Genomic DNA, 26,138 nt, shown 5'->3' with positions numbered 1-26,138 from the left:
GCATAGAGAAGTGGTATTAGTGGGGATGAGATAACTCTCCTCCAAATCACAATGAATAAAAAGTAAACAATAACTAGTATATATTTGTTTAGGGGCAAGCTGAGGGAAGCCTCTGGATGCGGGAATTTCTCGCTACATTGAAGACCTGTTGGTGACCTTCTGCTGTTGTTTTTTTTATTTGGTCGGGTTGTAGTCTCTTTGACATATTCCCCATTTCCATTCTCAATTTTAATTATAAGTCAATTGTTATGAATGGTACCAGACTCATAATTTTATCCGCAAGACGTGTGTTTCGTATACATACGACTCACCAGTGACGCTCAGATCAAAATAGTAATAAAGCCAAACAAGTGTAACTTTGAAGAGCAGTGAGGACCCAAAATTCCTAAATGTGCCAAATACAGCTAAAGTTATCTATGCCTTGGAAAAGAAAATCCTTAGTAATTCGAAGAATTCATAATTATCGATTTTGCAAAAACTACCATATAATTAATATTCATGTCTACACCGCAGTGCTGACTATTGGGCTGGTGATACCCTCGGGGACAAAACGTCCACCATCAGTAACATCGACCCATATGTATCAATAGTTATCAAAGGTATTAGGGTTTTAATTAAATACGCAAATACGGCCTTTAACACGCAGTGCTGGCTCGCACTGAACAGGAAGCTATAGTAGGCCCTTCACGGATTTGGCTATATTTTTAGGAACTTCTGGATTATAGCTCTCCATCTTTTATATAAGCTTTTGATTTTACATATTTTGGCCACGAGCATCACTAAAGAGACATGCATTGTCGAAATACGCATCTGGTGCAGAAAAATTGGTACAGTTAATGTTATTGTCTGTCTTATTTAAAACAGAAGATGTGGTATTAATGTCAATGAAACAACTCTCCACAAGAGTCAAAATGACACATCAGGAAACAACATCCAAAAATATGTTTCATATTGGATCTCCTTCGTTGTTGGCTATCTAAAAGTGTAAAAAAGGAAACAGATTAATATAAGCAATTGTTGCTTGTTTCTGGATCCTTATTGTATTCAATGTGTTTATAATTTATACTAAGTTGTATTTACCATAATAAAATATTGTTTACACTAAAAGTGAACCACATTATTTGGGTTATTAAGAACAGACATTTAAAATATTACAGTCGTTCCTTATAATTTTATTCTGAAAAGCAGTAAATAATGACACTTACTTATGTTGAAGACGTCACGGCCGCATAACAAAGTTATGTCGATGAGCTTAAAGACAAAATACTTTCAGGCAATCAAAAGACGTGTTACATTCAAAATTAAATTATATTCTTAAAATTTACATTACATATACATTCAACATTGGGAAATATAATACATTTATTTGGAAAACATTCCAAACAATAAGAAACTTTTGTATTTGGGTTTCGGTTATGGTTAAATGTGCGTCGCTACTTGCCGTTTTTGTTTTTATACGCATATAAAGTAGATATAATACAGAAACGTTCTTACCAGGGAATATGCCTGGTTTCATTAGTGTTTTATAATACACAACAAATTAATGATTTTACATACTATTGACCGCTATTCGAACTACATCTTTAGTAAAAAGCTATGTTAACTAACCATATGCTGATATAACATATGTTTTACACACTTCCTCATGCAGGTCTGTGAAGTGCTTTTGAACGAACCTTTGACTATTTTGAGATAAATTAATTGCCGGAGTCAGTGCTCCGCCTGTCACTATATTATAACATCCGTTGAAACTCTTTCAAATATAATTGTGTTTGAGTTTGATTGGGTGATGTAAAAACAAATAAGTATGGACTTATCACCGGAAATTTGCCGTGCTATCGTACGCAATAATGCAAATGTATTTTTCCACTTTTGAATATAAAAACATTTTTTTTTTTTGCAGATACAGAAACGACTGATTAACAATACATAATGGATGTAACATGAGATGGATTTTTAATGTTTCTCTGTCTTATAAATGATAATACTTAGTAATCTTTTCATGAAGTATATCCGTGAAGCCTCAAACGATACAATATCCCTCTTAGATTGATTGCTTGTGTGTTGCGTAACGTCATGTGGCAAATCTGTCATGAATTTTCAGGCATAAACAAATTTTATAAATAAGAAAAGATGCAATATATATATCATGAAATAGAATCCATTCGTCATAAAGGTTTGGGTACATTTAGGCTGTCACTAAAACGTAAGGGTATAATTTGGATATGACAAACGTTTGGCCTTTCTACAGGTCACCTTAGAACCCCTCAAAGAGCTGTTTCATTGCTTCGTAACGCTCAAAAAGCGTGACACTCACTCTGCACGCGGATTGAATAAGTTTGTCAATACAACGCAACTACGAACAGCTTGCATACAAGTGATATATAGAGCTAACTTTCAAACTTGGTATAACCTACTACTATTTCGGGAAATACCTGTATCAAGTCAGTAGTATGACAGTTGCTTTCCATTTGTTGTATTTTGTTGATCAAGCGTCTGATTTTTCAGGTTTTATTGACCTTAAAATTTACATTGGAGCACGTTATTTTGTTAATATTTTGCCTGGACTCCTGATAATTCCAGGTCTGTCATGACATACATTAATTAAGAATTCAAATAATATTACATTAAAGTACTAATGAATAACGAAGTATAATGATATAAAAAAGAAGATGTGGTATGATTGCTAATGAGACAACTATCCACAAAAGACCAAAATGACACAAACATTAACATCTATAGGTCACCGTATGGCCTTCAACAATGAGCAAAGCCCATACCGCATAGTCAGCTATAAGAAGCCCCGATAAGACAATGTAAAACAATTCAAACGAGAAAACTAACGGCCTTATTTATGTCAAAAAAATGAACGAAAAACAAATATGTAACACATAAACTGACTTGGGACATGCACATACATAAATAATGTGGCGGGGTTAAACGGTATCCCAACCCTCCCCTAACCTGGGACAGTGGTATAACAGTACAACATAAGAACGAACTAAAAAAAATCAGTTGAAAAAGGCTTAACTCATCAAATAGACAAAAATACAAGTGGACGTGGCCGGGTACTTATACATCCCTACACAAAAAGACACAATAAACAGATCTGAGAGTACTCGCAGTTATCTTACAGCTTGTTCAAAGCCACTAACAACTAATAAAAAAATCATGCCTCTAAGACTTAACACTCAATCCGTACACATCCAACATACAATGGATCTAGTTTAAAAACGTCATAAACAGCCAGAGAAAAACATGACCTTGTGCAATGCCAAGTTACAGGTATAGACAGATTGTAGATCCATGAAAATGCATATGCATATAACATACTAGTAATATTTAGTTAGCTTTTAATCTACTGATAACAAAATCAATATTTATACCAAAACAGTATTCGATGATCTTGTTTTAGTGTTGAGTAGGTAACCTTTTAAAATAAGTTTATTTAAAGGAGCAACAAGTTTACATGGATCATTACTAAATTTCCGGGCGCGGTTAACAACATTTCCGTAAAAATGAGGATGTTCTATCCCGTTTGAAATAAGTTTTCTACAGGTACAACCAAACTTCAAAACCAAATCTTTATATCTATGGAAAAATTTAGTAGAGGTTTGAGGTGAAAAATTTAGTAAAGGTTTGAAGTAATTTATGGTGACAATATCCCTGGTTTAATAATTTACCAGTAATTCATAGGTTGCGTTCGTTAAAATAAAAAAACGTCGCAACAGAAACGGGCATAGCGAACAAGTTGTGAAATATAAACACCGTAATATGGTGCCAAAGGAACATCACCATCTAAAAATGAAAAATTAACAATAGGGAACGTAAAATCGTCTCTTTTGTCGTTAATTTTAGTGTGTAGTTTTCCGTTTAAAGTCGAAATATTTGAATCCAGGAAAGGACAGTTATTACCGAGTTCATTTGAATTATTTAAAGTAAGTTCCTTGGGGTAAATTTCAGCAGTATATTGAGAAAATTCTTGATTATTTAACGAAAAAATATCATCAAGATAACGGTAAGTGTTGTTGAATTTATCAGTTAAATGCAATTTCAACGGGTCTCTACTGAGTTTAGTCATAAACTGTGATTCGTAACAGTACAAAAACAAGTCTGCTATTAAAGGGGCACAATAAGTGCCCATGGGATAACCCACAACCTGTCGATAAACTGTGTTGCCGAAACGTACGTAAATATTATCAAGGAAAAAATTGACAGCTTCAATCATCTTATCACACCTCCAGTTAGTATATCTAGCATATATACCTTTCTCATTAGAGAAGAAGGCTTTAAATGAGTTTTAGCAAATATATCTACATTCAGCTTTACCAAACGACCATTTGATTAAATTGGAAAACTTTTGTTTAATAAGATAGTGTGGAAGTGTAGTGTAAAGAGTAGAAAAGTCAAAACTATTAACAGAATCAAAAGGACCATCAAAAGCCCGTAATTTATCTAATTTGACCGTTATGGAATAACCGTTTCACAAATGATATCGGATATGTTCCTTACGTCGTAACTACAATCCCCTTCCCTTTCATGAATTTGACCTACCGATTTAGACTATTTACCGGATTTGTAATCACATAAGCAACACGACGGGTGCCGCATGTGGAGCAGGATCTGCTTACCCTTCCGGAGCACCTGAGATCACCCCTAGTTTTTGGTGGGGTTCGTGTTGTTTATTCTTTAGTTTTCTATGTTGTGTCATGTGTACTATTGTTTTTCTGTTTGTCTTTTTCATTTTTAGCCATGGCTTGTCAGTTTGTTTTAGATTTACGAGTTTCACTGTCCCTTTGGTATCTTTCGTCCCTCTTTTATCTAAAACATCCAAAGATTTTTTACACTCCAAAAATGGTTTATACCACTATGTTCATATATTTTATTACAATAGTTTATGATAAGCTCTTTAATAGTAGTTTATGAACTAGTTAAGAGCACTGACAGATTAGTTGTAGAACACTTACTAGAGGCCGAGATGAAACGATATTTAAATGTTTTTTTTTCTCGCACATTGTTGTCAAACAAATTTAATACATGAATAAACTATCAAACAAGTTATTGGATTAGCAAGCTATCAAACTAGGTTTAATATACCATCTATAGACATGTATTGTCGAAATGCGCATCTGGTGCAAGAAAATTGGTACCGTTAATTTTATTACTATACATACGGACATACTTGTAACAAGTCAGGAATGTTACAGCTTTTGCCATTCGAAAAATGTCCTTTAGCATTTTTAAAGGACTTTCCGTTTCGAATTTTCCTTGGAATTCTGTATTTTTGTTATTTTTTTAATTTCTTAAAGATTGATTTTATTTTGAAAATATCATGGATATATGATAAAATTATTGATGTCATGTTATAGTGATGCAGTAATACTGATATAAGAGAGGAACAATTGCAATGCGGTTTTGTTGGTCTTGCGACATGGACTTTTTTCAATCTACGTTTTTCATTTTCGGGTTCTCTTTTTAAATAACATACAAAGTTATGCGGCATTGAATCATTAAATATGATTTACAGGAAATAAGTTATTATTAAAATAAAATTGTAACACGACTTCCTCTTTCTTTGTAACATATTATTACAACTGCAACATCAGTTTTTTATTCAACCTTTTAGAATTACATCAAAATATATAATTTGCTCAAGTATAATATTGAAATGAGATATACCAATTTGGTGAAGCCTTCTTCTGAAAGAAATATCTATTGTTCAGATAATTTATTGGTTTACGCATGAACTAATGAACTATTGTTCTATAAGATACTTCCTTACTTATAACGTTTTCAACTTTAATAACATTTTTGGAAAAACAAAGTCCGTATTCTAAATGTCATATGACAATAAATAATCACGGAAGTTTTTGTGAGTAATTCACATATTCTTATAACTTCCTGGATTAGTTTCAAGTCTATAAATAAGAAAGAAAGTGTAATTATCACGATAAATTCGGTTTTGATAATCATATAGCGGGCGATTTCATATCGTTAAAACAATGGTAAGTGACAATGTTGAAATACTATTTAAAACGCAATTTCACTTTCACAGAAGTTTATATGAACAGAAGACAAAAATGTTGTTTGCAAACATGTAACAAGTTATTTCAGAATAAACCAACAGTTTAGGCTGTCAAGCTTGTTATCAAGGTATAATACATGTTGCAAATAAATAACGCCTTGTGTCGTACATATTTCTTATTTCAAAATTCTGAATACAATTAAAGACATTACTGTATTACAGAAAGTAAGGAATGCATCTTCTACAAGCTGTCGTGTTTTCTAGACATTCATTGTTAGAGTTTGTTATTTCCAATAAAATCTGTTCTTCGTTTTTTTTTAGGTTTCATGTTTGAGTTACTTCTGTATATTGTAACTTCATTCAAACATTCGTGATATTTCAAAGTTTTTATTTTTCAGAAGCTCCTTCTTTTATTTGTTTTGTTTATTGGTAGTTCAGCTTTACACCAATTCAACCAGGACATGGATACAGAATGGCTACTTTTTAAGAAAGCGTACAACAAAGCTTATGAGAACGGAAATGAAGACTATTTAAGGTTTAGTCTTCTTTTATTTTCTTTTTTTTCAAATGAGATATAAAAAAGGAGACATTTTTTTTTACATATAAATGAAACATTATAAATGTAATATATCAAATGCATAACTATCCGTACTACACAATTAACGTGTATGTAAAACAGTCCCAAAACGTTGGAAATATGGATATGTGGTTGGAAGCCAGGAGAAGGCAATCCACCATTAAGGTCAGGGTGAATGTTATACTATAGATCACTGCACGGCCTCTATCAATTAGCATAATATATACCGTAACATGAGCTTTTAAAATGCCCAAATGCAAAATTCAAAAGGAAAAATAACAAAAAAAACCCATTATATTCATAAGGATACGTATAAATATACGATTTATCTATTTGATGCCTTGTTCCATCACTTGGTCGATAAAATGCAGTTTTACGTTTCGTTTCTGATGATATGTCCTGCCCAAGATTTCACTTTTACAGATTTTATGGAAATCTACTTTTCGTTAGGGTCAACTAATTGGAATTGTTGAAGATTTTTCCCCCACTCAGAGATGACCATAACTGTTACGTGTATTTAGCGAAAATTTAATTGTTTTTATTAATGCTCTGAACCTTCGGTCTTGATAATATGCCACTCAACAATTTTGATTTGAGCGCTTCTTGCGAGAAATGTTGGTGTTATACATTTAGAAACTATCACGAAAATAAGATCATTTTATACCCCTTAAGAAAGTTGACCTTACATGAATTTGGCTTTTCGGTTCTGAAATATTCTTGGTTTTTACGTACTAGACTGTTTGAGTTCCTGATAAGGAACATCAAGAAAACCATTCCGGAAGCATGTCCATTTTAAAATACTGTTTTCTTTTTTATCTATTTTTATTGGATAACATTTTGTCAAACTGGTCAGGTTTTACTGCTTACTGAAAGTCGTTCGAGTGCATGTATATGTTATCATAATTTTTTATCAAGTCTTCATTGATATTTGTCTCATTGGCAATCCAATCATTTCTTTTAAATGTAACGTTTTTGTCAGATTCGCTGTATTTGTTCATCAAAATTCCACTAGGAAATGAGACTATTCTCAAACCTGTTAATTTTCAATGGATAGGTGGCATTGTTTGAAGCCTTGTGAACAGTTTCAAAGAACATTTCCAAAGAAATGCGACAGAAACAAACATGTATAAAATTATATTATTGTTGCATACATTTAAGAGGGAGAACATCTTTGTCATTGGTGTCCAATATATCTTTTTATCGATATATTCATATCGGTCATGAGAATAATAATTAGCAAATAAAACAATAATGCTTTTTGTTTTTAATATCAGGCGATCTATTTGGGAGAAGAATGTTAGATATATTGAACACCACAATTTGGCAGCTGACAGAGGAGAACATAGTTACTGGCTTGGTATCAATCCTCTCGCTGATATGGTACGTTATCAAGAACCTCCATGACTACTCAGAGGCAACAACCCGACTAAAAGGCAGAACCGTTCCAAGGCCACCAATAGGTCTTCAACACAGCGGGAAAGCCACATAATTGTTTAAATTTAATGCATTGAACGCCATATATTTTATGCTTTTACTTCAATTCCATAATGTCCTCCCTTTTCTGTGCAAATTTAATCTGAGCGCTAAAAATCAATTGTGCATTTAGTATTTACAATACGTGAATCTTCTAAGTGTGTCTCTAGGAGATTTAACATGAAGATTGTATATGGGATCGGACTCGGACTTCTCTTAAACTCTTAAAATTGTACTGTGCGTATTGTTGTGCGTTTGTTTTTCTACATTGGCTAGAGGTATAGGGGAGGGTTGAGATATAAAACAAATGTTTAACCCCGCTGCAATGTTGCGCCTGTCCCTTTGTAAGTCTGGTATCATTTTTAAGTTTTTAGTATATAATGCGGAGTTTAGTATGACGTCCATTATCACTGAACTAGTACGCATATTTGTTTAGGTAGCAAGATGAAGGACGCCTCTGGTTGCGAGAATTTCTCGCTACATTGAAGACCCATTGGGGATCTGCGGCTGTTGTCTGCTCTATGGTCGGGTTGTTGTCGCTTTGACACATTCCCCATTTCCATTCTCAATTTTATAGAGGAGGGAAAGCAAAACAACATATCTATGCGTGTTAGTGTAAACTACTCGCTGGGTGACTAGTGTCCCGAATTAGAAAAGCACATGTAATTGTGGCGTTGTTAATAACAAGTATTCAATCCTCCAACCTTCCTTTTAAATCACAATTGATATATACATATTTTTTTGAAAGAAATCATAAAGAAACACCAAGATACGAAACATTTTTAAATGTTTTCTAATATACTAGTAATCGTCATAGTAATTCGTTAAGTTGTATGAATTTTGTAGTCAACTGATGAAGTGATCGAAACAATGACAGGAAAATTGATACATGGAAACACAAGTGCAGGTTCTACATTTCTCCCTCCAAATAATGTTGAGATCCCCAGTGAAGTGGACTGGAGACAGAAAGGCTATGTTACTCCTGTGAAAGATCAGGTAAAAATATTCTGGTAACAGCTTCATAACACTCAAATAAAGAGATATGGAGGAAACTAATTAGAGATACCAGCATTATAACTCGGTATTACACCAGACGCAAGTTTCTTTATAAAAATCAGCGGCGGCTAAAAAATATAAATGAAAGGCCATATCAGCTAAAATGTCGAAAAGAACTGAATTCTAAACATATAAAAAACTCTGCCAAATACGGACGATGCCATCTATATTTTTGAAAGCTCAAATATATTTCATGTCAACGCAAAGTTGATAATTATTGAATTGTGTTACACGTAGTAAAGTGTACTATAATCAACAAGTAACATAGACAGGGATGTAAGAACCAAAACGCAGAAATCACTTTTCGGCCTAAAAGATGAATTTAACTCCACCGCATTGTGTGTATGCCTGTCATAAGTCATGAACCTGTAATTAAGTGGGTGTCGATTGTTTCTATACATCATATTTCCATTCGTTTATTTATAATAAAGAATATTTGGTATGATTGCCTATGAGACAACTCTTCACAAGAGACCAACGACACATAAATTAATAACTACAGGTCACCTTCAAAAAGCACATACTGCATAGTCAGCCATACACAGCTCCGTAATCACAAATGTAAAACAATCCAAACGATAAAACTAACGGCCTCATTACTGTACAAATCATATGAACGAAAACAAATATGTAACACAACAACAAACGACAACCACTAAATTATAGGCTCAAGACATAAGACAGGCACATGCATACATATATGTGAGGGCTTTAAACACGTATGTGGGATCATGATACTCCCCTTATCTGGGACAGTGGTGTAAAAGAACAATATATGAACAAACTATACAAATAAGGGCAAAAAAAGGATAACCTTATCAGGTGTATACAAACATGGATTAAAGATATAATCGGGTATTTGTTAATCCCAACAACAACAACGACACTAAGCACAAATCTGACAGTACTCACAGTTACTGAGCCAAAACATGCATCTTACACTAAAATCATCACTTGGTAAACATCCAACATCCAATGGACTAAGTGTAAAGACGTCCGAAACATTCTGAGAAAAATATGACCATGTGCAATGTCGAGATACATGAATGGAAAAATAGTAGATCCACGAAAGTGCAAATGTATATAACAATGATATTTAGTTTGCTTTAAAGTCATAAGAAATCTCAAATCAAAAAAAATAATGCATATGTTTTTTTTATAACTCAATAGATAGTTTACATTATAAAACTTATGTAAATATACTTTTTTCTGCAGAAAATTCTTTATTCAATTCATATTTAGAAGAAGTATTTATTTTAATTGCTTCCTCCCAGGAAGCAATTCCCCCGACATATTTTCCGTATGCAAAGTGACCTCAGTGTGACAAATCTCGTAAAAATCAGGCGATCACAATACGCATGGATGTCCTTAAAATAAACTATTATCTGAATTTATATGTTAAACACGTGCTCAATTTCCATGATTTTTTGTTGATTTTTTGTCGATTGTTGACAAACAGGTGACAATCGTCAAACAACGGCTTCAAAACACGAACTTTAATCACCTGCCATATTTTTTCAACAACACTGTCCGAATGAAAACAAAATTGACGATTAAACGCAATTTACACGAAAAAAATGATAAATTCGTGAAAAGAAGACTAAGTTTATGATGTTTGTATGCTAGGTTCAAGAATTGGAAGAACATTATTTTTCACCGGTAAACTGATATTAATCAATATCAAGACAAATAAAAACAACATTTAATTTTCTAATTACAGTGTGTAATTGGTAACCATTTAAGAATAAACTATTTCTAAGGATCGATAAGTGTATAAATATCGGTTTTAAATTTCAAAGCACGGCAATGCTATCTCTTTAAAAATGATGATGTGCTATACCGTTTAAAATAAGTTTACCACAGGTTGGATAACATTATGTGGAAGTGTAGTGTAAAGAGTTGAAAAGTCATAACCCTAAACAGACTCAAAAGATCAACCAAAAGCACATTATTTTTCTAAAGCATCCAAAGACTGTTTACACTTCAAAAATAGTTAATTTCACTTTTTTCATGTATTGTATTACAAAGGTTTATGATAAGTCTTTAATATTTGTTCCGGAACTAGTTATCTCTTATGGTACTATGCTTTAGAAAGCACAAAGGTGTCAATAGTTACCTCAAAAGCTTACAAAACCTTAAAGCAGACTTATTAAGAAGAGATATAGTTAAGATACTGTTGTCAGGTCATTAAAGATAGCATATTTTGGCTTTTATATTGATTCACTTATAGCTATAGGGTCTTTGCATCAGAACTAGAATACTGTTGTTATTTATGTATTATTGTCATTTTATTTATTTGCTTTTGTTACATCTTCTGACATCGGACTCGGACTTCTCTTGAACTGATTTTAATGTGCGTAACGTTATGCGTTTACTTTTCAACAATGGCTAGAGGTATAGGAAGAGGGTTGAGATCTCATAAACATGTTAACCCCACCGCAATGTTGCGCCTGTTCCAAGGCATGAGCCTCTGACCTTTGTAAGCCTGGTATGATTTTTAATTTTAGTTTCTTGTGTATAATTCGGAGTTAAGTATGACATTCATTATCACTGTACTTGTATACATATTTTTAAGGGGCCAGCTGAAGGACGCTTACGGGTGCTGAAGTTACTCGCTACATTGAAGACCCATTGGTGGCCTTCGGCTGTTGTTTGCTCTATGGTCGGGTTGTTGTCGCTTTGACACATTCCCCATTTTCTTTCTCAATTGTATTACGTCTATGTGATATGTACGGCAAACCACCACATTGCTTTGTACTTAAATGTGTTGCTTTCGGTTTTAGTCCTGCATATTTACCATATCCAATTAGCATGGTGAAGTGAATTCAAAGTTTAAGTATAATATCAATGCAAGTCAAATTTGCTTGAAAGGATCAATGACATGAAAAGAATGTAACGCCTTTCACTTCAAAACAGCTGTGTCTCGTTGTCGTGTTAGTTGCATATTTTCGTGTTAATTGCATATTTTCGTCTCATCAGGGAAAATGTGGATCATGTTGGGCTTTCTCAGCTATAGGATCTTTAGAGGGACAGCACTTCAGGAAAACAGGAAAACTTGTATCTCTATCGGAACAAAATTTGATGGACTGTTCATCCAAATATGGTAAGTAGAATATTATAATGCTAGAAGACTACGAGTGTTATGTATTTAGGCAATGAAGGGAGAAAGACGGCTTGGAAATTTACCAAATGGCCCCTGTGTAATTTCAATCGCTATGTATATCAAGATATATACGTATGGATAACAACTGTCATACTCCTGACTAGGTACAAGTTTTCCTTATGTAAAATATGTTGGATTATATCAGGTTTCAAAGCTAGCTACACCTCTCACTTGTATTGCAGTGGCATTAATTTCCATAATCTTAACAACGATATTTGAACAATACAAACAAACCTAAAGCGGATGAATGTCAAAAATAGGAGTCAAAATTGTGTTATAATCTTAATTACTTTAAAAACAAAATGTAACAAAGAAGTATAAATGGCATATAGACCAATCACAATACCATAAATAAAAGACAAAAATACACGAATTTACCATAGTATAATAACACAAAGAGATAAGTACAGAGTCACGGCATATGTGTATCAAAGAAACATAAAAAGGCATAAATGTTTGCACCTGTCCCAAGTCAGGAATCTCATGTACAGTAGTTGTCGTTTGTTTATGTAATTTATACTAGTTTCTTGTTTCTAATTTTTTATATATATATTAGACCGTTGTTTTTCCCGTTTGAATGGTTTTACACTAGTAATTTTTGGGCCATTTATAGCTTGTTGTTCGGTGTGAGCCAAGGCTCCTTGTTGAAGGCCATACATTGACCTTTAATGGTTTACTTGTTTTAAATTGTTATGTATATAGAGAGTTGTCTCATTGGCACTCACACCACATCTTCCTATATCTATATATAGACAAAGCAAATTAGCCAAAATGAAAGAAAATAATACATAAATATAGTACACTACCACAATAATGGGATGTACAAGAACAAAATAAACTGAAGGACAAGATTACGACAATTATCACAGAACATTAACACGAGGTACAAAACGTCAGTACTCAGAATCTAAACTTCAAGACCATCGTGAATTATTTGGGATGTGAATACGGAAAATTTATCAACAAGGTCTAGGTACCTTCCGATGAACTTTTGTTTTTAGAAAAAATGACGACACGTTCTTTGACATACCCCTGGTTCATAAACTTTCTGCTTAGACACTGGTGTCGTTTTACAAAGTGTGAGTAGGAGCTGTAAATGATTGCGCTCTCATTTATAATATGACTTAAGTCCAAGTATTGAAATACAGTAATACGTACAGATTAAGTGATTATTCAATCACACTTTGAATACAAAATTGTGGTATGATTGCCAATGCATCACAGAAAAAAATGACATAGAATTTTACAAATTCTATGATCCAAATTTAAAAATTGACATTAAGTACAATTTACAGTTAATCTAAATATAAAAAACCCTGAAGGCTTCCTCTTTTTCTATTAAATATCCACCAGTTTTCATTTATAGACATAAATTTCAAATGATCTGTTGAAGGTCGCACTTCTTATATAACTATTTGATTTGTATTCACTATTAGAAATTCAATTCAACTAAATTCTTTATTAACCAAATGTTTTACAACATATAGGTACATGTATAATCAACATATACTAAATACAGATTACAAAAATATACGATCATGACAAACAGACAGAAGTATTAAATACACAAAAAAATAAATACATATAAATATAATACCAAATATCAAATATCAAAACTGTCATTAACTAGTTTATCTAGTATGAGCTAATTGCAATTGAAAAAAGTTGATGTCATATTAAAAAAACCCATCTACTAATCATTATTCTAGGAAACAGAGGCTGCAATGGAGGTTGGTTAGCTACATCATTTAAATACGTCAAAGAGAATAAAGGAGTAGATACAGAAAATAGCTACCCATACGAGGGAAAGGTTAGACAAACTGAATAAAATAAAATAATACCAGTAGATAAGTCGTTACATGGGTTATTCGATCTATCAAAGACATAAGATACAAAAAGCCGACGGTCAGGAAGATGAAAATAACAGTTAATAAAGGACAAGGTACAATAAGGCCCGTTTTTGCCCCAGCCCTATTTTCTCATTTTTCTAATTCTGTTTAGAAAAGCTACTTATCACGTTAAAATATTCCCTTAGGTTCGAAGTTTGTTTGGATGACCTTCAAAACCATTAATATAAGAAAATGGGCGAGATGAGAGGGGAAGGGGGGGGGGAAAGAGCACCAACAACGCCAAAAACAAAAGAGGAAAATTACGATTTTTGATCATTGTTTTCTTAAGATTTAATAGGGTGTACCTACGTGACACAGAGACAATTACAGCGATTTAGAGAGCAAAAACAGTGCTTATGACGTTGAAATTAAAAAATTCCTGGGTCACGTTGGCGCAGGCACTTTAAAACTACAAGTTCGTTGTACAAAACACCTAAAAAGGGAATAATAATTACAATATTTGAATAATAACAGAAATTTTATCCCCTTCAACTCACCCTGTTGCTAATTTAGTGGTTTTGAAGTTCATCCAAAGAAACTTCAAGCATCAGGGAATATTCTAACATTTTAAGTAGCTTTCAAAAACAGAATTTGAAAAATAAGAAAATAGAGGGGCCAAAAATTTTTATGATTAATTTAGTCCTTTGTCAAATCTTGTTAAGTATACAAATGATTTACGCTGATGTGGATCTGATAATAAGTTGCGATATTTGAGAATTAAGAAATACAAATCTTACTGCCACATACATCAACTATCAAGATGTAGAGATCGGAAGAATGTATTTTCAATTTTTATCCCCATTGAATAGATAATTGTATTTTTTTTTATCCATTCGTATACATATTATTCATTGTAAAGATAGTATTGCAATAATTAAATCCGTCTAATAAACTTAAATGTTTACATCTACATGTGTTTTGTTTATGATTTAGGATGGAAACTGTCGGTACACCAAATCTTATATTGGAGCTTCTATCACCGGTTACACTGGGATCAGAAATGGAGATGAAAATCAGTTGAAGGAGGCCGTAGCAACAGTAGGACCTATTTCAGCATGCATTTACGTGGATCAAAACTTTAAGTTGTACAAACGAGGTTAATACAACATTTCGTTTCTTAAAATGCCCTATATCAAGTCAGGCGTATGGATGTTTTTAATACGTTGTCCATATCTACATTGTATGTATATTGGTGTTTTTTTGTTGCAGTTCAGTGTTACTGTTGTGCCGTTGTTGGTGGATGTCCCATGTCATCGTTTGTTGTTTATTGAGAAATTTTAATTTCGTGCCATACTTTTATAGACTCGAGAAGATTAATATAATGCAATATTAGAATGCCGCACTCCTATTTTCGAAGAGTGCATATTGCCCTTTACATGTTTATACATGTAGTTGTTTGTTTCTTTGGATGTCTATCAACTGCATGTATGCCAAAAATATCTAGTTAATCAAATACATGTTATCAAAATGTATAATATAATTCCAGATTTTTGGCTAGTGTAAATGTATTTTTTAAATGTCCTTATACCTCAAGTCAAAGTATTCAAATATTTTTCTTATTCATACTTATCTAAAACAAACTTTATTATTTATCTTTATCGCAGAGATATTGTAAAATGTATTTTTAAAGTCAATATTTAATGATAATTTTCAAACCATTTCAGGTGTTTTCAATAATCCGAGCTGCAAGTCTTACACCCCTAATCACTGTATCCTGGTTGTTGGATATGGCTCACAAACCAATGATGATTATTGGCTTGTTAAAAACAGGTATCAGTAATGACTATTCTATTCGTATTAATGCTTATCAAATTTCAAGTTGTTTTATGTTTTAACTTTAATTTGATCATTAGGTTTTATCTATGGAATATAAGTTGTAAGGTCTTCGATAACAGTGTTAACTGATTTTGTTTCTGGTTGAAAGGATTAACAGAAATTGCATTTAACTAGGGTATCTGCAAACATGTCGAAGTCGTTAAATCAAATACCCATAATTCAACTATAAAGATGGCTATGGTCGGGTTGTTGTCTCTTTGACACATTCCCCATTTCCATTCTCAATTTTATTATGTTCTTTCTATTTCACTTTAAAGTTAGCTGTTTATTATCTAATTTCAGTTGGGGAACCGGATGGGGAATGGATGGCTATATATTGATGTCAAGAAATAGAAACGATCAGTGTGGAATTGCAAGAGAAGCCATGTACCCACTAATGTGATGACTATATGAACTGCGGTTTAATTTGTTGAATTTTTGAAAATACTTAGATTATAGTGTCATAAAATACAGTGAATCGTTCAAATATATAAATCTTTGAAAAACTTTTAAATAAGGAAAAACAGAGAAAGTATAACGTTATTTATCTTGTTTTTTCGAACTAAAATTTCGAAAAGACAATTAGGTATTAAAGATGAAATTAAGAAAACGCAGAGTTCAAACTGTGACATGGATAAATGGTATTTTTTTGGAATTGATGAACAAAGAATTTTTTTTTCTCTATTTGCAAAGAAACATAACACTATTAGCAGTTCGAATAGACGAACCTTCAGTTTTTCGATTCGATCTCTGTCATCTTACTTAAAATAAAATAAAAATAAACACAAAGAGTTATGAGGCGCATTCTATCACTGAGAAGATTCGTAACACAATTATATTAGAGTTTTGCATAGACTTAGCCTTCCGGAGCACCTGAGATCACCCGTAGTTTTTGGTGGGGTTCGTGTTGTTTATTCTTTAGTTTTCTATGTTGTGTCATGTGTAATATTGTTTGTCTTTTTGTCTTTTTCATTTTAAGCCATGGCGTTGTCAGGTTGTTCTAGATTTATCAGTTTAACTGTCCCTTTGGTATCTTTCGTCCCTCCTTTATAGCTAAATACTAGTATACTTCTTCGAACGATGTCAGTATTTTTAGACATTCGTTTGATTCAATAGCAGTATGAATTTGTTTGTAGCATCTTATGCTTTTAAGAGGGTGTCCATTGAATAAAACAGGCAGTGGATTTTGTTTTCAAAAGTTTTTCATCTATTTCATATCACAAATTCATTCTTTCTCAAAGTTAATTTTTTGTTATTAACTGCAACAAATAAAGAGAAAAAAAATACATAGAAAGCACTGAAAATTCATTAAAAAGGGGAGACAACTCTTCATTTTGTACTCATTTTGTTGCATTGTTAGCGAACTTTAAAATCATTTTCTGAGCCATCAACTATTGATTCAAAAATATCTTTGACATATATATCCTTAGTTTGATATAAACATTGCATTGGAACCAATAATTCAGTGGGAAAAAGTTATGTTGTGCCACCCATATCATCATCTTCGCTAGCCAAGGGTTACGATCCACTCCCGCTCTCTTCACCCTTGGCGGATTGAGATAATATTTCGGAGACACAAGGTAAGGATTTTTATTGGTTGCAGTAGATACTCGCTGCATCCAAACAAAAAGCGCCTATAACATGATCACGTGTAAATGTTGAAAGTGTTTGTAAACAATTACCACGTGTTTATTGTGCAACAAGTCTTTACATCACTAAACATAGGACTATATTTAGTGACAACTTGAATGTTTTTAATCAACTTATAGAAGTTTCTGTGTATGTTTCATGCACAAATGCATGAATATTGACATATATTTTCGTTTCCGGCTTTACCAAGTGGTTAGAATCTAGACGCTACCGTGTTTTTATCTCCAAATTGAAGAGTTCAAGTGCTACCATTGGTCAAGAATAATTTATTCGGAATGGGCGTGACTTTAAACTTCCGATAGATGGCGCAACATTGATATCACAAATGTTGGCTCAATCTGCCAAGGGTGAAAAGAGCGGGAGTGGATCGTAACCCTTGGCTAGCGAAGATGCCATATCATAGGATTTGCTTGATATTTATTTGGACAGCCTCTTAATGATATAGTGACGCATAGCTTGATCTTGATCTATGTGAATTGTTTATTTTAACCCGAATTGGCAATTTGAAAATTTATTCACGTAAACAATTCTAGTCATGTTTATCTTTTAATTAATTCAATAATTAATGTGATCATTGATTTTAACGTCACTAAAATACATACCTCCTAGTTTTCTGACTAGCACGGGATTTCCTCGTAAAAATTTGCTTTTTTGTTTAAATGTTAAATACTTTTAAGCATGATCGTTTAGCGATTCCCCACTATACGCCTAGCTCGGTAGCTCATGAATATGTATTTCCATGAATATTATCAATTATAGTCTAATTGATATTTTCTTTAATTTTGTTTATTATAGATACGTTACTTTCAATCAGAATGTCTACCAGCATGAACAATCTATTGAATATTTTATATAGGTACCTTTGATAACAAATTATATAAAGAGTATTTTTATATTGTTTTGTGTTTTTTGTTTTCCTACAGAACATAAAAAAAACCCACGAAAAATATCACATAGTTTGGAAAGGTTTCTTTCATTAGTGTGCACCCTGAATGACGGCACATGGTGTGGAAAATTTTTATATGGTTTTGTTCAATTATAAATACTGCACATATTGAAGAAAGATTACCATCCGTAGTGTGCAATTCATAACGAGACATATAGTTTGCAAAGATTTTTATCATTAGTTTGCCACCTTAACGACAGCAAATATATTGTTCGTTTTTTATACTTACCGATATTTTAACGTAAGAATGAGCCAATTCAAATGAATGTTTTCAATTTCTTCTTATGTTTCTCTGTTACACCACTGTCCTGTGTTATGAGAGAGCAGAACGCTTACAAAAATATTCCTCCTCGCAACATTCGCGATGAGCCTGTCCCAAGTTCAAGAGGCCTGTAGTTAAGTGGTTGTCCCAGCTCATGTATATCATATTTGATTTACGTTCATTGTTCTGTAATAAATTTGGCCGTTTGATCCTGTTTGATTTGTTTTACAAATCTTAGAAGTCTTCTTTGAGACCGTAAACACATGGTATTCTTATGATTCGACTTTATACACGTCCTTCAAAATATCTGAATATATTAAAATATACAAAAAAACCCGTTCAAGGTAAATATCTGCAGAGTTGGATGGAAAGGGAAATTTACGGAAACGTCGATAAGCGATGTTTTCAAAAAGTTATCTTTTAAAAGTGAGCAAATTAAACATGTAACAAGCATAGACTAGTGTAAAATTGTTCTAAATATTGGAAAATGGAACAAAAACTCGGTTATTCAATTTTTAAGGTTGTAGATGTAAGCATGGATGCAATTTGGGAACTCATCATTACGGAATCCTGGATCGTATGGAGGTCGGTTTAAACCCATTTTTCTATGATTCTATATGGATTCAAAAATAAATTGATGTATCTACATGTATATAGTAAACAATGATGCATCTACATAATAGACACAGAACGAAAACTTTTTTTCTGGATCATAAAAAAACCGTAAGTGAAAAAAAACTGTCAAAATTGGTGCAATTTCGTTACCATCACGTGATACCTATTTTGGAAGGCGTAATTTCCTTGGTGTGCAACCTTATTGCGGCACATAGTTTAGAAAGATCTTTAATTTGGACCATATGGATATGCATTATAAGATGTGGTATGAGTGCAATGAGATAACTCTCCACTCAAGTCATAAAAAGAGTAAACATTATAAGTCAAAGTACGGACAGTTGGCTCACATCAACAATGAAGCTATTAAGGGCCCAACAATTACTAGTTTAAAACATGTCTATCTTTCTGTCATTGTTTGACTTATGATATGTGATTGATCATGTTTAATCTTTTCGTATTATCTTATATATTTTATCCTCAAACCATTTGCGTAACATTACAAGTGTACAGACTCATATATCGGAGAAATTATATTTCAAGAATCTGATAAGTTCTCACAATATTCCCAATTCTTTGTCATGGACTGATAAAAGGATTAAAGGTGACATTTTTTGATCAAATTCAGTATTCTTTTGGTAAGTTTTCAGTTCCTGATTAATTTTTGGGAGTAAATTCAGATATAAATAAATACTTATTACCAAAGAGTACTGCGTCATCCTTTTTTATGATAGTTTGGACATGTGCCTATATTTCATATGATTCACGACGATTTATGAATTTCGAACAGCGGTATACTACTGTTGCCTTTATTCATATCCAGTAAAAGAGGGACGAAAGATACCAAAAGGGACTGTCAAACTCATAAATCTAAAATAAACTGACAACGCCAAGGCTAAAAATGAAAAAAGACAAACAGACAACAATAGTACACATGACACGACATAGAAAACTAAAGAATAAACAACACGAACCCCACCAAAACCTAGGGGTGATCTCAGGTGCTCCGGAAGGGTAAGCAGATCCTGCTCCACATGTGGCACCCGTCGTGTAGCTTATGAGATAACACATCCGGTAAATAGTCTAATTCGGTAGGTCACATTCATGAAAGGTGAGGGGATTGTAGTTACGAGGTGAGGAATATATCCAATATCATTTGTGAAACGGTTATTCCATTACGGTCAACTAACTCGTGATGGCGTCCGTAAAATTTACGAAGGGATGATTTCAACTTCACCATTTGGAACTCTGGATTTAATAGCTTCCTTGTGAGCAGCACCCCTCTAGCACCCAGTAACATATGTTGTGGACTGTAAAAATGAAAATAGCCAATATCAAACTGTATCTCCAATATATCATTAATTTAGTAATAATATATGAAAATGTGAAAAGAATTAGCTAAACGTTCCACGTTATCAAAGTTTAGAACTTTTAAAATACGACAAAAAAATGTTATTGCACAACACCTAAAGGAAGCCGCCTACCGTCCATCTTTCACCTGTCGACTCCCGCCCGCTTAATTCCTCCGGATAACTCGCGTAAAGTGTATCTGAATTAGCAGGAATTATGTATTATTCATCGGAATCTGGTAGACGTCTGACAAAATACCTATACGTTAAACCTTAATAATCAATTACAGAATTTAGGTGCAATTAGTTGGAAAGAGATTTATCCCTTTAATATAAATATATTAATGCTAGTCGTGGACTTTTCCATTTTATTGGTTTCTTTATCCCTGAATTTACATATATATCTATTTATTTAGGACTTGGTTTACATTCTTCGGCAAATCTCAATTTTTGTATCGGCTATGTATTGCCCTTACTTGTATATATGAAAAGGTACGTATAAAAGGCTGTCTCAATCCTCGACCGAAATAATGAATTATTCAGTTTGCTTGAACTACGAAATAATCAGAATTCTTTTGAAAAATGTAAAAACCTATTTTCAAAATTTGCTTTAAAAAAAAAATATTCAGCTTTCTATATAGAAATTGAATAATAAAATTTAAATCATTCAAGGATACCATGTATATCTTTAAACTTGATATGAAGCTTGAGACCCCGTTGTAAATCCCACTTTTAACTCAAATATATTTATTGCCTTGACATTTAATTTGGTACGGATGAACCAAATCGTTCTGTAAGATACTTCCTTACTGATAATTTTTTTTCCCTTTTACTTAATATGAGTTTTAGATCAAGGTGCATGTCGTCAATCTGATATGATGTAAATGATCGAGGAAGTTTTGTGAATAATATGTACGTTTTTATAACTTCCTGGGTTTGTTTCTCTACTATAAATAACAATAGATGTCAGTTATCATCACGATTATTGCTTATTTTGATAATCAAACAAAACGGTGATTAGATTTCATTAAGACAATGTTAACTTTGAATACCGAAATATAATTTGAAATCTAATCTTCATTTTTTACAAAAATATACAAAAATACAAAAAAAACAATACAGAATATAAATTTTTACTTTGCTAACAATGTTCCTTTCAAGCATTTCACTTGAAAGAAGAAAAAATCTTGAAAGAAGGCTTTACAACATACACTAACAAACGCAAATCTTTTGTTTGTTTATTGAAAACTTCATAATACAAAAAAAAGAGCAGCCGTTAATTTGGTACCCCAGAAGCGCGTTTCTCTATAAAAGACTCATTAATGACGCTCCATTCAGAACAGTATAACGGTCAAATCAAATACTGAGTTGATAAGCATTGATTTCATACAATCCGAAAATGCCATTTACGGATAAGGGAAATATATGCCGAGGGAAAACAAACTGTGTGTTTTGAATCATGAAACATTTGAAGAACAGTAAATTTACCAAAATATTTGTCCGTTTGAGACAGTTTGAAATAGGTATAGATATAAGAATTGTCCTATTTCGCAACATTGATAAAGAATTATTCCAATTAATATGTTACAGTGTCTTTCTGTTGTGATACTATTGTTTCAGAAAAGACAGAAGGTTTGTTACAATTAAAACGTTTAATCCCGCTGCAATTGTTTGCACCTGTCCTAAGTCAGGAATCTGATGTTCAGTGGTTGTCGTCTGTTTATGTGGTTCATACGTGTTTCTTTTTTTAGCTCACCTGTCCAAAAGGCCAAGTGAGGTTTTCTCATCACTTGGCGTCCGGCGTCCGGCGTCCGTCGTCCATCGTCGTCGTCGTCGTCGTCCTGCGTCCGTCGTCGTTAACTTTTACAAAAATCTTCTCCTCTGAAACTACTGGGCCAAATTAAACCAAACTTGGCCATAATCATCATTGATGTATCTTGTTTAAAATTTGTGTTTTGTTACCCGGCCAACCAACCAAGATGGCAGTCATGGCTAAAATTAGAACATAGGGGTAAAATGCAGTTTTGCTTATAACTCAAATCAGTTGACCCCTTTAGGAGTTATTGCCCTTTATAGTCAATTTTTAACCTTTTTTCGTAAATCTCCATGATCTTTTACAAAAATCTTCTCCTCTGAAACTACCGGGCCAAATTAATCCAAATTTGGCCACAATTATCATTGATGTACCTAATTTAAAAAAATGTGTTTTTTTTTACCTGGCCAACCAACCAAGATGGCCGCCTCGGCTAAAAATAGAACATGGAGGTTAAATGCAGTTTTTGGTTATTACTAAAAAAAACAAAGCATTTAGAGCAAATCTGGTCAAGATCTAACTGCCCTGGAATTTTTAGATGAATCGGACAACTCGTTGTTAGGTTGCTGCCCCTAAAATTGGTAATTTTAAGAAAATTTTGCTGTTTTTGGTTATTATCTTGAATATTATTATAGATAGAGATAAACTGTAAACAGCAATAATGTACAGCAATTTAAGACTCAAAAATAAGTTAAAATGACCATAATGGTCAATTGACCCCCTAATAGTCCATCAGCTAGTTCTCAAAAGCGCGCTAGTTAAGGAGTGTGTGTTACACCCCAGGGTACCGCGATTTTTTTTGATAGAATTCAACTTCATTATCTTATTGATAAAATACAAGGTGTTAGACTAAAAAAAAAGTGTCCAAAAGAGGATTAAAAACGTCCCTTTCAATGGTCCCCTCATTTAGCAATCACGACTAAGTAATTTGTAATTAAGATTTTTAATATAAAGCGATTAAAAAAAAATAAAGTATATGTTTTAACAATTAAAAGAGATACAAAACTTATCATATTAAATGTAACTCGGAAGATTTTTTGTTTAAAATGAAATGTTTTTTACATTACAAACAATCCGATTTTTTGGGTTCAAATTAAGGCATATTTTCACCTTTCATAGAGAAATGCGTTATACAATTACCCGTTTTAGCTAATTAAACTTGAGAATTAATCATTATGCAATGTTTAAATCATTTGCAGTATTTATATATTGTCTAAAATATGAATTATTTGATAACATATATGTACGTGCAAATACTCGTGAAATACCGGAAATCATCAAATTACCGTCTTTGATTCAATATACAACATGTACAATGTATTCACACATACGCATTATCAATTTGCAACTGACAAAAACATTTAATTGTCGATTTATGATGTTTTTGTGAGACAAATTATTTTATAAAGTGAATGTGTAACGAAATATTTATGAACAAAATACAAATTAAGGTGATTTTGTTTGCGTTCAGAAAAGGTGCACTCTATCGAACTCAATAAAGGTGTGGTTGATAACATTTTGTGTTGTAGCTATGAAGTGATTGACTCAAGATTGTTAAGTCATTCAATCGACAAACAACACTTTGAACGAACGTCAAAAAGTCAGTTGTGGGGTTTGGCAATACTTTTTACTCTCTAAGGTTTCTTAGAGATACAAAAAAAGATGGCTTTGTTGGTTTCAGTTTAAATAAAGATTCTGATAATCGTTGGTTGCTAAATGCACATGAAAGAGCTTCAATATAATTAAAATGTCGAGACTTGGTTGGAATGGTTAACAATGGAACAGAAAAACTCGAATGAAGCGAGACGAATCTGATGTTTTGAAATTGTTTCAGACACTGCAGAGCTAGAGAATTTCATTATAACATCTGAGCAGTAAAATGGCTTGTTTTCGGGTTTTGTTGCTTCTTCGGAATTTATGTGCGACCTTCTTAACGCGTATGAAAAGGGAAAATTTGCTTCAGAAAAGGGAAAATTTGCTTCAGAAATTTTCATTACGGAGCGGCTTATTCAAAAGTCAACCGATATCTTCAAAACACTCAAACGAAAATCATTGCTTACATTTTTAAAAAAGGAAATAAAAGGCAAGCAATTAATGGCTGATAAGAACAACAAAACATTGAGAGCAGATGAAAAAATGTCGCCTGCTTGTCATAGCCCAGACAAGATAGTTGGTTATGTGATAGGTTCTCCAGTTTGATTTAGGTCCTCTTCAAATGTCTCTTGCAAACTTTGATTGTACACTTGTAATGAAAAATTAAACCTGTCCTGAGTGGTCTTTTATAAAAGGCTCATTCCTTAGGAAAGCATGTGGATATTTGATGACATGGCAGTTTTTCAAACAATTACTAGGATACCAAGCACTTTTTTAGATTTGGCAATTGTAATTTTAAAAACCATCCTTTTAGTTTCAAAAAGGGTCCCTCATTGATTTTGTCACTGAATAGTATCGCACAATTTTCATAACGAAATTAGAACGGCAGGTCCTTGGAAGGGCAAATCATTACGATAAGTTCTAAACCATCAGTCACAATCGTGTTCTTGGGAATGGAAGAAAATTTTGTTAGTTGGGGGAAACAAAGTTGCTTTTGTTGAATTCTTTTGTTTTAAAAGAGTAAAGAATCCTATAGATTTACACTTGAATGTATTGATTTATTTGTATCACATGGAAGTATGTGCAACAAAATATATGTTGAAAATGAAATAGCGTAGAATGGTTTGAGCTTATAATCAAACAGGAAGAAGCCGATAAAAAAAATGTTTCTTAATAAAATGCAAAAACATGCAAATGACAAAGGTTACTACTCCATTGCTTAAAAACCTTATGACACTGTTGTGGGGTTATTGGCTTACTATTTTCACAGTTGCATATCAATTCTAACATGATTGTAAGTCTGACAGATGCATCCCCCAAATGCAGATTATTAAATGTGCAATCAATGTGTGCAAATTTGGTGAGAATGTTTGTAGAAAACTGCCCGGATTTCGCGCCAATACAGGTAGTGATTCAGTAAGTGTTTTGTCTGGTAAAGAAAAAAGCAAAGCATTCGGCTTTTTAACACGTTATGTTGAGTTTTCAGAAGGTCTATTCCATCTTGATGAAACCTTGGAAGAGGTTGGCGAAGAGTTTTCAAAACACTCGAGAGGTTTTTGTGTTCTATATATGGCTACGAAATTAAAAATATCGACAAATAAAGATCAAAACGTTTTGAAATGCAAAAGATGCAATGCTAAAGCACATTAAACAAGCCAACTTTCAGACGAAGACTAAATCTGCTCTGAAACACAACACTTGTCTGTTGCCAAACAATGGTTGGATTGTTTAGAGCGCTTTGATCAGTATCAATTTTCTAGACCAACCACCAGCGTTAGATGCTTTTGTAATTCTGATGTGCTGTTCATGTGAAGCTGGTTGTGCCAAAAAAAAATGTTCATGTGTTCAACAAGGTTTATCCTGAACAGAAAGCCGTATGTTAATGCTCGAAAGCTTATAGATATAAGCATTATCA

General features: G+C 32.9%; 1 protein-coding gene across 1 annotated transcript; it reads left to right on the top strand.

Annotated features, from left to right (window-relative positions):
* Positions 1-5,871: 5,871 nt before the first annotated feature.
* LOC134688449 (procathepsin L-like) lies at positions 5,872-18,546 on the top strand. Its single transcript, XM_063549171.1, has 9 exons — positions 5,872-6,005; positions 6,424-6,560; positions 7,877-7,982; positions 8,922-9,071; positions 12,111-12,234; positions 14,004-14,104; positions 15,117-15,279; positions 15,848-15,953; positions 16,302-18,546. Exons 1-9 carry the CDS (start codon positions 6,003-6,005, stop codon positions 16,399-16,401), a joined length of 990 nt encoding a protein of 329 aa, XP_063405241.1. The 5' UTR covers positions 5,872-6,002; the 3' UTR covers positions 16,402-18,546.
* Positions 18,547-26,138: the final 7,592 nt, after the last annotated feature.

This window comes from Mytilus trossulus, chromosome 10 (assembly GCF_036588685.1).
Source record: "Mytilus trossulus isolate FHL-02 chromosome 10, PNRI_Mtr1.1.1.hap1, whole genome shotgun sequence".
NCBI lineage: Eukaryota > Metazoa > Mollusca > Bivalvia > Mytilida > Mytilidae > Mytilus > Mytilus trossulus.
This window is presented reverse-complemented; position numbering and strand designations above follow the sequence as displayed.

What these genes read in the sequence shown, in the direction of transcription:
- LOC134688449 (XM_063549171.1), top strand. An exon ending in GCTACCCATACGAGGGAAAG is followed by an intron (nt 14,105 to 15,116) that starts GTTAGACAAACT and finishes TTTATGATTTAG; the next exon opens with GATGGAAACTGTCGGTACAC. An exon ending in CTTTAAGTTGTACAAACGAG is followed by an intron (nt 15,280 to 15,847) that starts GTTAATACAACA and finishes AAACCATTTCAG; the next exon opens with GTGTTTTCAATAATCCGAGC.